A 12,454-nucleotide genomic window follows, 5' to 3' on the forward strand; every position below is an offset into this window, starting at 1 on the left:
AAAAAATAGACCAAAATGTTATTGGTCCTAAATATAAATACTAAAAAATGCAGGGTTTAAACTATAATTTCTTTGTTTTTCAAAATATCTACCAAGCAACTTAATTTATACAACTAAACCCACTGAAAGAATTCATGGTTCTTTCTGCAGTTACATGTAAAGAAACCAAAGTAGTTGAATGATGATGTTAATTGAGTGCAAATTAAAAATTCCTGGACCTTATCCTCAGCTTTCTTGCTATCTGTGAAGCTCTTGGATTAATATGTCTCTTGCTACTATAGCTCTGCTCAATGTCTAGCCATTTGATGACTCTTATTGTCAGTGATTTCTTATCATCATCCATGATTCCTTTCGCTGTCTTCAATAATCCTGATTCCACTGCCATGTCCAAGAACTCCACAAACCAATCTCCAGCTTCACTTCTTATCTTCTTCGCCAATCTGATTGAGCTATCTAAGCTACACATTAGAACCTTGTGATCATCATGAGCCACACCATCTTCTGCCTTCATCTCCTTCCTTTCACTTACTACAGCCATTGAAGTAGCTGCTTGCACTGTCTCCATTTTGATCACGGCTCGTGCCATCTCTTGATGGAAACTTAGGAACTGATCAATGCAAGCAGTTGCAGCTTCTGGCCTCGCATCTCTGCTCAACTTTGAAAACTTTCTGCAAGTTTTACGATGGAATTTTATCGAATACTTCGAATGCATGTTAAGATTGGGAGTTGAAGAATCTCAAGGTGAACAGGCCTTACCTAAGAATCCTAACCACAGTTTCAGCGGCAGACGCATCCTGGAATGCTCCAAGGGCCACCTTGTGAGCTACTTCTCTCTGCTGCATAGCCTCCTAAAAAGATCACAAGATCTTAATTTTGTTGCATCTAGTAAACAAGTATAAAGAGATTGAGCTGATACTATACTTTGCATAGTATGTCAAGCTTTCCTTTCAGTGCTTCGGGGGTACCACCAATAGAACTCCTATGTTCATGAGACCTTGAATTCTTCTCCTGTGAACAAAAGAAACTTTTTCAAAATGTAGACGAACGATGACCATATGAATTTTGAAACAAGTTTTTTGTTGGTGTACCTACAGTCGAATGTGGATTCTTTGAAATAAGACCACTTTGGCGTCTTGAAGCTAACTTTTCTTCATCAGGTCTCAAACTTGATGACGAAAACCACGCACTTCGCGACCGATCATTGATCGGCGTCGTCTCCTCAAAACCCAACTTGGTGTGATCTATGAGCTCCGGAGCGCCGACCAAGGGGTGTCTCCCGGTGAGCGTCCTCGTGCCAACGATGACCGGAACCGGCGATCCTGGCTCGAGCCTGTCTAAATTGATGAACTGGCCCAGCTGCAACATGTTGCTGAGGACTAGCTCATCTTGATCAAATGGCAGGGTGACATAGATGGAGTGCGAGGAATCCGACACTTTGACGTAGAATCCGTGCTTCGGCCGGAGATCCTTCTCGTCGAGGTCTATCGGGAGGATGTCCGTCACCTGCAGGACCGCGGTCCGGTGCTCGCCCATCGGCTTCTTGTTTCCGGCCTTCATGCCATTGATGAGCTTCAACAAGACTCCCGGTGTCAAAACTACCATTTTGATATCTTCTATAACAGAGAGATCAGAGTGCGTGCTACCAAATTCTTCCAGAAATACCAAAATATTCAGAAGAGTATTATAATTTATAGAACAAAGATGATACTAAAAATCCATGTACCTGAAACAAAAGATATCTTCAATTCTTTATCCAATTGAGAAGACCCAACTCGAAAGATCTCTTAATTTCCACCAGAACTTTAATAATCTAGGATCAAATTATGATCAAGAAGAAGACGCAAACCAGAGGGTCTCTTTCAATTTGGGGGAGAACCCAACTCGAATTTAAGATTTTTCCTGTTTTTAAGCGAGATATATCGATTTGAGGAGTGGAAAGTATCAAAAGGGAGGAGGGAGGTGCGGCGGCGATGGATTGAGTTTGGCAACGGTCAACTACGTGTTAGTGAGAGGCGCTACGTATGCGAGCCTAGAAAGCCCGGACAACGGTCAAATATTCTCCCACGTTTTTCCGTAAAAGTTGGTTGTTAATTTATGCAAATGACCACCTCAATTATCCAATTATTATGGAAACCGGCTTTAACATGACCAAATTGTCTACGTATCTTTTGTGCATATGTGCAGAGAACTGCTTCCAATTAGATCAATTTATGCCTTGATTGGCTGTCAATTTCTCTAGAAGATTAAGTTATTTATTTATTTGAGAAAAGTGGCTCAGTCAAGTTAAATTTTATTCATCGAACGAAACGACAAGGGAAGAGAGAGGGGTAGGGGGAGAGAAAAATATAAGGAAAATTACTAAATTATTGGCCAGATAATAAAGAAAAATCTTTAAAATAGACAGACGAGGACGGTGAGAAAGAGGATTTCTACTTGCACTGTTCCTTTTGCTCCTCACCTTGGCCTCCATGGTCTCATCTGAGGTTGGTTACACATGAGAGAGTACTGCAGGAGAAGTTAATAAAAAGGACCCAAAAGTCTCGTTATGGGCCAGGCAGCCTAAGAAGCTCTCGTTAGTTACTACTACTTCCTCCTCCTCCTCCTTCTTCTTCTTCTTCTTCTTCTTCTAAAGCTTTACTCTTCTAACATCATTGGTTGTGGTTGTGGTTGTGGTTGTGGTGTCATTTTGTAGAGTGCCCTGGTGAGTGCACAAGGAGATGCGCAGAGACGCAGTAGCATAAGCCATGCATGTTCTTCTGCCAGAAGTGCTGCAGGAAGTGCTTGTGTGTGACTCCTGGATACTATGGCAACAAGCAAGTTTGCTCCTGCTACAACAACTGGAAGACCAAGAGAGGTGGGCCTAAGTGCCCTTAAAAAGTTTTTCAACCCTTTCTCAGCTAATTAATTAATAGACACTAAATGTTATAGGATTAGAGTTTGTTTGGCCCTGGAGATCTTCTATAGGTAGATAGCCATCTTGGGCTTTCCTATGCTTTTGTATCTGCATTGGGCTGGACCATGAATGAGCTCTCTAATGCCTTATTATCCTGGATACTATAAAACAAAAAACAAAAAAATAGAGAGGATTTCTACTGCCTGCAAATATCGAGGAGAGAGATGTCGGAAGATCCCGTGGTTCCTCTCACTCCATAATAGTGCGTCGCTTCCCATAAGACTAGTAGGTGGGAAGCCACGAAGGAAGTAAGGATTCGTTTGGTTTGAGTTCAGAAAGGGTTAGATTCAGGGACCATAACCTAATTTAGAGATTTCATATATTTTTATCTTTTTTTTCTATCTAATTAAGTTTAAATTTTTTTAAAATATAATTAAAAAAATAAGACTAACTAATTAAGTTCGGAGCTTAGAAAGAAAAACCTAGAGAAAGAAGGAAAGAGTCCCAAAAAGGTCAAAATAAGAGATGTTGATACTTGATACTATAAGAAGAAGAAAAATAATGGCTCTCGAACAATTACTTAATGTAACGACTCCACGCATCATTTCTAGATTTGCTGCAAAGGAGATCCCAAATCACACCTTCAAAACCCCCTCTTAACCCTATCCGTCCTCTCTTTCCCTTAGTTGTCATATTCGATTTTTCTTTTTGCCCTTTCTTTTCCCTGCTTACCATAAGTGTTCGATGTGATGTGCATGTTGATGATGGATCACCAAAGCAACCCAAATGCGCCAATCGATCTCCTCAGGAGTCCCCACTCTCTCCACCTAGTTAATTTAGAATTTGTCAATCTTTGTTGCATTTTGACTTCTATTTTGTTATTATCCCTTTATTAGAGAAATCCATCGACGATGACCTCAAGTCGATGTGCATCGCTCTAGGAATCTTCATCCTGTGGGTAACCTTTATGGATTATCCAAGCTTCTAAAAGAGGCTACACTATATAGCCTCCTACGTCTGAGTTTCAAACTCACGTTCAAACACCGTTTATCTTAGTCGCATCCATCAACACATATCCTTCTACATGAGAAATCTTGTGATACTATTTAATATGCCCTAGTGTTGCTGACCATAGAGGATATGTCCTGACTCCTCATGTGACAACAAGTCCTTTACATTTTCGTTTTCCTAGACTCCCTCTACTTGTTGGAACCCAACTCAAGTTGTTTCCTCTAATGTTAGGTGGTTTAGCAACCTCCTGTGTTTCGATAAAGCTTTTAACGCTTTCTTCTTTCATAGGGTGTGCCGAACTGAACTGACACATGGCACAAGGATATGTCTCCTATAGATCACTGCAAAGCTTCACGTTGCCCTTACTGTCGCCCCATTGTTCTTTGTCTTTTCATTGCATACCCTAGTGTTGAGAGGAAAAACATTGAGGAAGAAGAATGCCAAAATTATTATTAATTAGGACGTAGACAAATATAAAAACTTTTATCAAAGGAGCCCAGCATTTGTGTAGAGCTTGTCGTATTCTAGATATATTTTTTTAATAGGTGAATCTTTCATAATCTAGGAATAGTGTAAACTTTAATACGACAAATATGAGTATTATTATAATGCAACACTCAAAATATTTATCACATTCATATTTGTTTGCATTTGTGCTTAATATATTTTTTTATCATATGATCCACTTATCATAGAATCATGTGTGCTTTAATTAGATATATTAAATATGCTTAACAATTATGATAAAAAAAATTATATATATAAGGTACCGATTATAGATCTGGCGGTACTAAGTGATGTAGGGTTAGTACATCCTTTTGAGTCTTATACTCTAATTATGTTGTGTGCGGTGATAATAAGGATAACGGATATGGGCTTATAGCATGGGGTCTTCAATTTGCTAGCTACAAATAACCTACCACATGTATTGTCAGTACTCAATAGGCATGTGTGGGTGATATTTTCGCTAGTTATTTATATCTCTTCTTGATTTATAATGCTTTGTGAGAGCTTATAATAGATTGTGTGATATTTAGTTGAAACTCCATGTGAGCTTAATTAAGATATGATGTGCAATAATAATTAGTTGAAGCTCTATGTAAGCCTATAGTATGATATATATGCATAATATAATATGACACATGATACGGAGTATTTCATAAGTCATGAAAAGTACATGAACTAGATTTAATTACTAGTCATTTGGATTGCACATTGTTTTCGTACTCTTAAGCATGAGTTATTCTTTTGCTATATTTTTTATTATCTTTAACTGTTGTGCATTATAATTTTTTGCAATTGTGATCGTCACTTTTGGACTGAGTTATAGATTTATGATATATAAAAACATAGCCCTATGATTCACATGCAGTTACAGTCACTTCTTTGGCAATTGTTAGTTATAATTGAATACATTTTTCCTATTTTGGTTACATAAATAGTGACTCCTCCATTGGTTTATTGTTCATATATTTTGGATGCTCGTTATATATTTTATAGTTATTGTTCGATATTTTTTTTTCTTAGTAAAATTAAGTATTATTGTTTAAATATTTTGTGAAAATATTAACTAACATATTATATGAGCATCAGATAGGCACTCTCTATGTGAGGAGCACGTGTATTTTGATAGTGAATGTATAGATGATTGCGAGATTTTGGGATCTCCTCACAAAGCGAGCAAAAGAATAGGCTAAGGCACAAAGTTTTTCAGAGGTCGACAATCTAGCCCTAACTCGATGAGCCCTAGAGCAGCAAGGAATTGAGGGATGCAGCGGAGAAGGTTGCCTGAGAATCTCCGGTCGACCACATCGGGGGAAGACCCCAACAATGCAAAGAGTTCACAAAAGGCTTTGATCTGGTGACCTCAAAGGCAGTGTTCTAATGGATCTTTTTAGAAGCTTCAGTTAGTAGAAAACAATAGTTTTTAACCTTTTCTACTTCCATCCATTATTCAAAAAGAGGATTCTAAAGTATTGCTCATGCATGGATCAATCAAGCTTATCTCAACTACGTTCATAGAAACAAACAGTTCAGATGAGAAAAGATTTCAGATTAATTTACATGAGAAGCAAGCCTTGCTTTCTGTTCTTTCTCCACCTTGAGGAAGGTATATGCAAAATAACAAAGGGACCGGCCCAAGAGCTTCATCTGAACTGAAGTTAATAGTTGAAGCTATCCACTGATCAATTAATTTGTTCTTCCAGTACGTTATGGTTGCCTGTATACCATCTCAAACTCCTACATTCTTGCTCAGAGTCTGTAGATGATGATCACGAAATCAACTTTTTTAGTCTTTCCAATATCCTCGAGGACTCCACGCCGATTCGAGAGCTAATAGCCTGCAGAAATTAGCATTTCTCTCCTTGATCAGTTGCTTGTCATATATATAATCAGTAGACTCAGAAAAAATAAAAATAAAAATAAAAACTGTAAGGTTTCTAATGCTGCAGTTCAACAAACTAAATAGACTACTGAATCAAGAATATGATCAGAATGAGGAAAAGTGGCAAAAATTATATATACCTGGGAGTGAATTGTATGAAAGATCTTATCGCCTACGACGGAGAAACTAGCATTAACGACTTCCGCGCCTTCTTCCTCTAGAACACTAATCACCTCATGGAAGGCGAACTTCTTGTTAAGGCTGCTTACCAAGACTACTTCCAAGTTTGCGTCGTCGTGCCGTACTTCGACCACCGGTAATCTGAATCCGATCATCATCTCGCTGCTAATATCCCTGTTGATCCTTTTGATGCTTGTGTTCAATTCCCTCCTCTCCTTCAACCTCTCAATCCTTTCTCTTAGCTTCTTGATGTATGATGCAGCTTGAACCAGGTGATCTTCTTGTGTTAATGTGTCCTAAATGACATCAAAAAAAAGAAGAAAAAAGATTCAGACTAATTTCTAGAACTCAAGATGGGAGTAACAATGGATCAACTATTAAAGATTACTATCCTAGACACTTGATAGTCTGATTAAATCTATTATCATGCATCTTAGATTCAAAAAAATTAACCTAAAAACTATTTGTATATCATGCATGTCTTAACCTGCCCTCTAATATATCAATATTTTTCATGACAGAAGACGAGGCAGCTAATTGCCATGGACTTAAAGTCTAAATTTTATATCCATTTTTATATCAGTTTACTAAAATAATTCGAATAAGAAAAAAAACAAAAATCTAAGTCTCTTTCAGAGCTGGAAACAGCGCGTGGGCATTTAAAATTTAGCAAATAAAAAATATTCCTAGTTATCTGAAGTAGTTGGCCAATAAATTTATTCCCAAATATTATTTTTATTATTATTCATATATCGTTGCTCTTTTTTTCTTTTATTTTTCTAAGTGATTTCATGCTACAATAGTCCAAGTGGTGATGTATATAATTATATATTGCTCCCTGTAACGCTACCCTAGTAGGGGTAGCAGCATAATTTTTGGCAATAGAAATGGTAACCCATATCAGTAACATTGTCACTGCAGGGGTTTGTAATTAATTGTATTTAGTTTTTTATTTATAAATAGACTTTAATGTGCATCGTATACATAAAATTATGTACACTTGGTTATAAAAAATATATATGCTAAATTAAAAATTAAACATAGTTAAATTATAAAAGACCCGTTCATAAGTGGAAGATATGAAAAGACGAGATTTACTACTATTATCTAATTTTTTTTAGAAAAAATTATATTATACAACTATATATAGTCAGGCCTAAATTCAGGGTTTAACCTCCAATCATTTTATTTGTCGTTTTAATCCTTAATAGTTATTTTTAACTAAGAATTATTTTTTTATCTTACTTAATAAAATCGAATTTGAAGATACTCGTTAGAGATAAAGTTATAAATAATTAAATAAATATTTCAACGCATTTAAAATAATACTTATAGATAAAGATATAACAAAATCATATATTTGTTTAATATATTTATTATTTGAAATTTGATCAGTATTATTTACGTGCATTACAAATATTATTCGATTCTTTATAATTTTATGTGTAATGAGTATCTTCAATTTTAACTTGTAAAATAAATTTAAACCTAGCTATCTAAGTGGTGATAGAATATAATTTTTCTTTTTTTTAATTAGGTCGAGTCCATAGACTAATCATTAGATAGATAAAATATATATATATATATATATATATATATATATATAGAGAGAGAGAGAGAGAGAGAGAGAGAGAGAGAGAGAGAGAGAGAGAGAGAGAGAGAGAGAGAGGGGCAAAGAAAAAAAAAGAGGCAGAGAAGAAAAAGACCAAAAAGGAAGAACTGATCAATCCAACCATCCAAACTTATAAGCAAACATATAAAAATACAAATAAATTGAAACTGAGAGCTAGCTAGATCTACCAATAGAGGAAGCATAAGCATATAAAAGCTTTGGCCCTTCTACTCTTCTATGCTATCACTACTCTTCACAACCTCACTCCCTTAACATTAACTTGAACTAAATCTAGCTATAACCAACTTCAAGTTCAACTGCACAAACTATATTTAGCTAGCAAAAGTGGGTATCATAGCACATTATTAATTAGTGGTCATCTGTTTGCCAAGATTTAAAAAAAAAAAAAAAAAAATAGGAGAGGCAAGAATTAAGAATCATAAGTAAGGTACCTTTGAGGTGCTATATTGATCCTTTGGGATGAGAGAGGAGAGCTTTAGGCATAGATTCTTCATGTGCATTCTCCTGTTCTTCTCCACTGTCTTCCTCTCTATCTTTCCTTCCCCATCTCCACTGCTCTTCATCTCTCTCTCTCTCTCTCTATTGAGATCTTTATCCTCTCAAAACAAATAGGTAGCTAGCTAGCTATTAACCAAAAGAAGACTCCAGAAGAGAGAGAAGAAGAAGAAGAAGAAGAAGAAGAAGAAGAAGCCAAGAACACTAAAGTTAGAGACAGTTGAAACAAGGGAGGAAGAGGAGATTGTTGCACTTGTGGTTGGGTGTTAATGGAGTGGCTGAGCAGTACTGTATATAAATAGTACGCCAACCGCGTTTTCGTGTGGGCCCACTTCTTGGGAGGCTTCCCCATGGGGGTCTGGAAAGGAGAGGAGGAATCTAAGAAAACGAAACGAGAGGGCGAGTTTAATGCATGACTTAATTAACACTTTATTTAATTATCCAGTAGGCCATGCTTTATCCTTAATTACATACACTAATTAATAACATGCTCAAGTTAATCAAGATACATGATCTCCCGTGAGCAAATGATGCTGAGAGCCCTTTGCAAATATATGTTAAACTACTCTAGAGACTTCTCCTGACGGGTGTAATATATATATATATATATAGATAGATAGATAGATAGATCTGTAGTAGTTAAGGAAGATCACATGACTGCTCCTCTAACCTATGTGCTGCTTTAATTAACTTCTCTTCCATCCAACTTGGCATATATATATATATATATATATATATATATAATATCATGCAAGTACTTTTCAATTCCTTCACACCTAAAGGACAACTGGAGCACTGCATGCGTTGCCTTTGCCTTTAACCTAAGCTCATTTGGCACAACTTGCAGCACACAAAGAGAGAGAGAGAGAGAGACAGACAGACAGAGAGAGGAAGAGATGTACATAGTCATTAATTGGTATGATCAAATCCTTCATGGCTGTTGATTTAGTAAAGAATTATGAACGTGTTGAAATCGTTCTGTGCATTATTATCAGCGTACAAAAGAGTGGATTATATTCTATTGAGCATAAGATTATGTACAAGGTCAATGTTCTCTTGTTATATCTGTTTACATTTTTCATACAAATTTGCAAGCATATTGATAGAGATGCCATACCAACAGAGTATTTGAAACAAGATTATTCTATCTCTTGATCAATTAAGAGATAATGTTGTCACTCTAAACACGACTTGACCTACCGGTCCCATTCCATTTTTTTTGAAAAGAAAATGCATGTCTTGTAAAGATATAGAAAGTCATCTTATGGAAGAGAAATTTGTTTTGATTTCTGAATGACTTAGGAGATGGAAGAAATAAAGAGACTAATTTACTCTTGAAAAGGTAAGTGGTTAATTTTATAGAATGTTATACAATTTCCGATTATATTAACCAATAATTCTGATCAATTTTATAGAATGTTAGACATTGCAATACAATTTTTTCTACACCTAGGTAGTCATATTTTGGAAATTATTTTTAGTTTTTGTATTCTAACACTTCCTCTCACTTTTATGCTTACATTTGTATCATGTCTACACGTTTATATTACTATGTTTTTTTTATACTTTTGTTCCGAGTTGCGACCGTCACATTTTTCATCTAAAGTTAACGGCGACTATGATTTTCTAATTTAAAATTTGCTAACGGTTTAAACATCATCTAACGCCCTAAAAAATTAGTTTGTATTATTAAACCATCACCAGATTTTGTGAACATATTCATTTAAGAGAAGCACCATCATTAGGTAGTTTTGTTGTTTTTTAAATATGTTTATATATGCAGTTTAAGACAAGGAGATAGAGTGACATATAATTCAAAGATCAAGAGGGTAAAGTTAATTTTGGTAGGCAAGGGTAAAAATGTATTTAAACTTTTCTTTGTAGGCCAAAGAAATGGGCTTGATTTAAATAGGTAAAAGTGTTTTTTTTATTATTTAATTGACATGGTAAGTTTAGTGGGATTAAATCCATTAGGAAATGATAGTTTTTATTTTATTTATATTCCAACAACAATAACGTAGAATTAAAATAGCAACATATAATATATATCCCTTCGATAACATATTTGATTCATAAATGCTTCTGCATTAAGCAAGTACAACTACCACATTTGGTCAATCGAGACAACTTGATGATTAGGATATCACACTCCCTAGGGATTGAAAAAGTCTTAATTTCTTAATTAAATCTCAGAATTCAATTCTGCAAAGAAAAGCCACTTAATTGACTTATCTCATCTCTCAATTTTAGTTGTTTAATCTCTATTTATTGAATCTTAATCTATGCATCAAGTAGTCAGATGAAATTAAAAAATAAAATGTCATACCGACTCGTAAGTTTGGAAAAAGAGTAAGCTCTCGTTCATCTCATAAATAATTTTTTTTTATTTAGAAAATGACTCCTTATTTCAGAATAATAACTAAATATTATAATATCCTCAAGAATATAAATATATTTTTTTATCAAAAGCATATCTTATATAGATACTAACTCAATTAAAAATTTACTCTCGATATCTATCTCATCCATCTACTTTATATTAAATCAAAATGTAGGCAATAACTATTGTGTTATTACACCTGCTCATAAAACTTACCCTTCAGGATGTAAAAATGCGGCTCCGTTTGGCTTGCGTTGTGCCGAGCTTAGACCTTATTTGAAGACTTTGATTTAATCTGAGGTCGATACTGAACAACACCACATCGGGTGAGAATGACACACTTATTCATCTTTTAAATCCTAAGCTTGGATGATAGCTAAAACATGGCTACCAAGAGAGGAAAAGTAATATAAGAGAGATAATCTTTAGATATAGTATCTCTTTAATACTGTAGCCCCTTCACATTATATATATATATATATATATATATATATATATATATATATATATATAGAATGCCCTCGGATAGAGTTATACTAGCGATTAAAATCTTATCCTGATAAGAAATTGACTCAGAAGAGATAATCCTTTAGGAGCACCCTAATCCGATAAGAATTAGACTTATCATAATCTACTTAGGATAATCCTTCAGGAGCACCCTATATCACATGTACATGTTGATCCCTTTGAGCCATTAGAAGAACGAGAAGGATATCTATATAAAAAAAAGGCTATTGAGAATAATTTATTAAAGGTCGTAGTGGAGAACCATGTAGACAACTATGAAAGGGTCGTGAAACTTTGACCTTCTAACACGCAAATGAAACAAGTATATGAATTCTACTGCTTGTGATTTAGATGCCAAATTTCGTCGGTTGTTTCCCACGTTCTCTCGCCAATATTATAGACTGTCATATGTTAGGCATTAAAATGCTCTTAGGATTCAAACCCAATTAAGGAATCATATAAACATCTTACTATAGATTTGCGTTTTGATTTCTTAATAATTAAAGGTTTCAGTAATGATATTCTGATACCAAAACATTCCTCAGGCAAGTTGCCTCGAAGCTAAGCATTAAATGATCCCCCCCGCCTAAGCAAGAGGCATAGAGAAAATCCAAATGATCCAAAAGAACCATTACTAATACTGTATTAGGCCTCCCCCATTCACGCACCACCATTGCTGTTTGGAGAAGTGATCTAAAGTTTAAGACAAATGAATACTGCTAGGACAAAATTGTGATCTGCATGATGGAGGCGGTGGTGATGCGAACCGAGTCAGATCGGATCACATCAAGGGAAGATTAAACTCAATGGATTAAGTCTAGTTATCTTATTTGCTTATTTTATTTAGTTAGAAGGTTAGAAAGCTAAATCCAGCTCTGCGCAGTTTTGAAAAAATATTCGTAAAATATTCTACAGACGTCTGAATAATATCAAACAAGATGTATAAGATCGCCAACCTCCAGATTTACA

At 35.2% G+C, this 12,454-nt stretch overlaps 2 protein-coding genes across 3 annotated transcripts; both read right to left on the minus strand.

Annotated features, from left to right (window-relative positions):
* Positions 1–55: 55 nt before the first annotated feature.
* LOC140782161 (uncharacterized) lies at positions 56–1,918 on the minus strand. 2 transcript variants are annotated; one of them, XM_073128597.1, is made up of 5 exons: positions 1,724–1,918; positions 1,093–1,649; positions 922–1,008; positions 757–848; positions 56–668 (listed from the first exon to the last, which is right to left on the minus strand). In XM_073128597.1, exons 2-5 carry the CDS (start codon positions 1,600–1,602, stop codon positions 203–205), a joined length of 1,155 nt encoding a protein of 384 aa, XP_072984698.1. In that variant the 5' UTR covers positions 1,603–1,649; positions 1,724–1,918; the 3' UTR covers positions 56–202. The 2 variants fall into 2 exon arrangements, with proteins under 2 accessions (XP_072984698.1, XP_072984699.1); XM_073128598.1 differs by having other exon boundaries at positions 1,093–1,569; positions 1,724–1,863.
* Positions 1,919–5,893: 3,975 nt separating this feature from the next.
* LOC140782367 (transcription factor bHLH162-like) lies at positions 5,894–8,865 on the minus strand. Its single transcript, XM_073128891.1, has 3 exons — positions 8,535–8,865; positions 6,431–6,766; positions 5,894–6,246 (listed from the first exon to the last, which is right to left on the minus strand). The coding sequence occupies exons 1-3, from the start codon at positions 8,664–8,666 to the stop codon at positions 6,178–6,180; spliced, it is 537 nt and encodes a 178-aa protein (XP_072984992.1). The 5' UTR covers positions 8,667–8,865; the 3' UTR covers positions 5,894–6,177.
* Positions 8,866–12,454: the final 3,589 nt, after the last annotated feature.

This window comes from Typha latifolia, chromosome 2 (genome assembly GCF_019914945.1).
Source record: "Typha latifolia isolate L0001 chromosome 2, TyphaL0001v2, whole genome shotgun sequence".
Taxonomy (NCBI): Eukaryota; Viridiplantae; Streptophyta; class Magnoliopsida; order Poales; family Typhaceae; genus Typha; species Typha latifolia.

What these genes read in the sequence shown, in the direction of transcription:
- LOC140782161 (XM_073128597.1), bottom strand. Translation starts at nt 1,602, where the DNA reads ATGGTAGTTTTGACACCGGGAGTCTTGTTGAAGCTCATCAATGGCATG. An exon ending in CAAAGAATCCACATTCGACT is followed by an intron (nt 1,009 to 1,092) that starts GTAGGTACACCA and finishes TTTTGTTCACAG; the next exon opens with GAGAAGAATTCAAGGTCTCA. An exon ending in AGCTTGACATACTATGCAAA is followed by an intron (nt 849 to 921) that starts GTATAGTATCAG and finishes TGATCTTTTTAG; the next exon opens with GAGGCTATGCAGCAGAGAGA.
- LOC140782367 (XM_073128891.1), bottom strand. Translation starts at nt 8,666, where the DNA reads ATGAAGAGCAGTGGAGATGGGGAAGGAAAGATAGAGAGGAAGACAGTG. An exon ending in ATCAATATAGCACCTCAAAG is followed by an intron (nt 6,767 to 8,534) that starts GTACCTTACTTA and finishes GATGTCATTTAG; the next exon opens with GACACATTAACACAAGAAGA. An exon ending in TTCATACAATTCACTCCCAG is followed by an intron (nt 6,247 to 6,430) that starts GTATATATAATT and finishes TAATTTCTGCAG; the next exon opens with GCTATTAGCTCTCGAATCGG.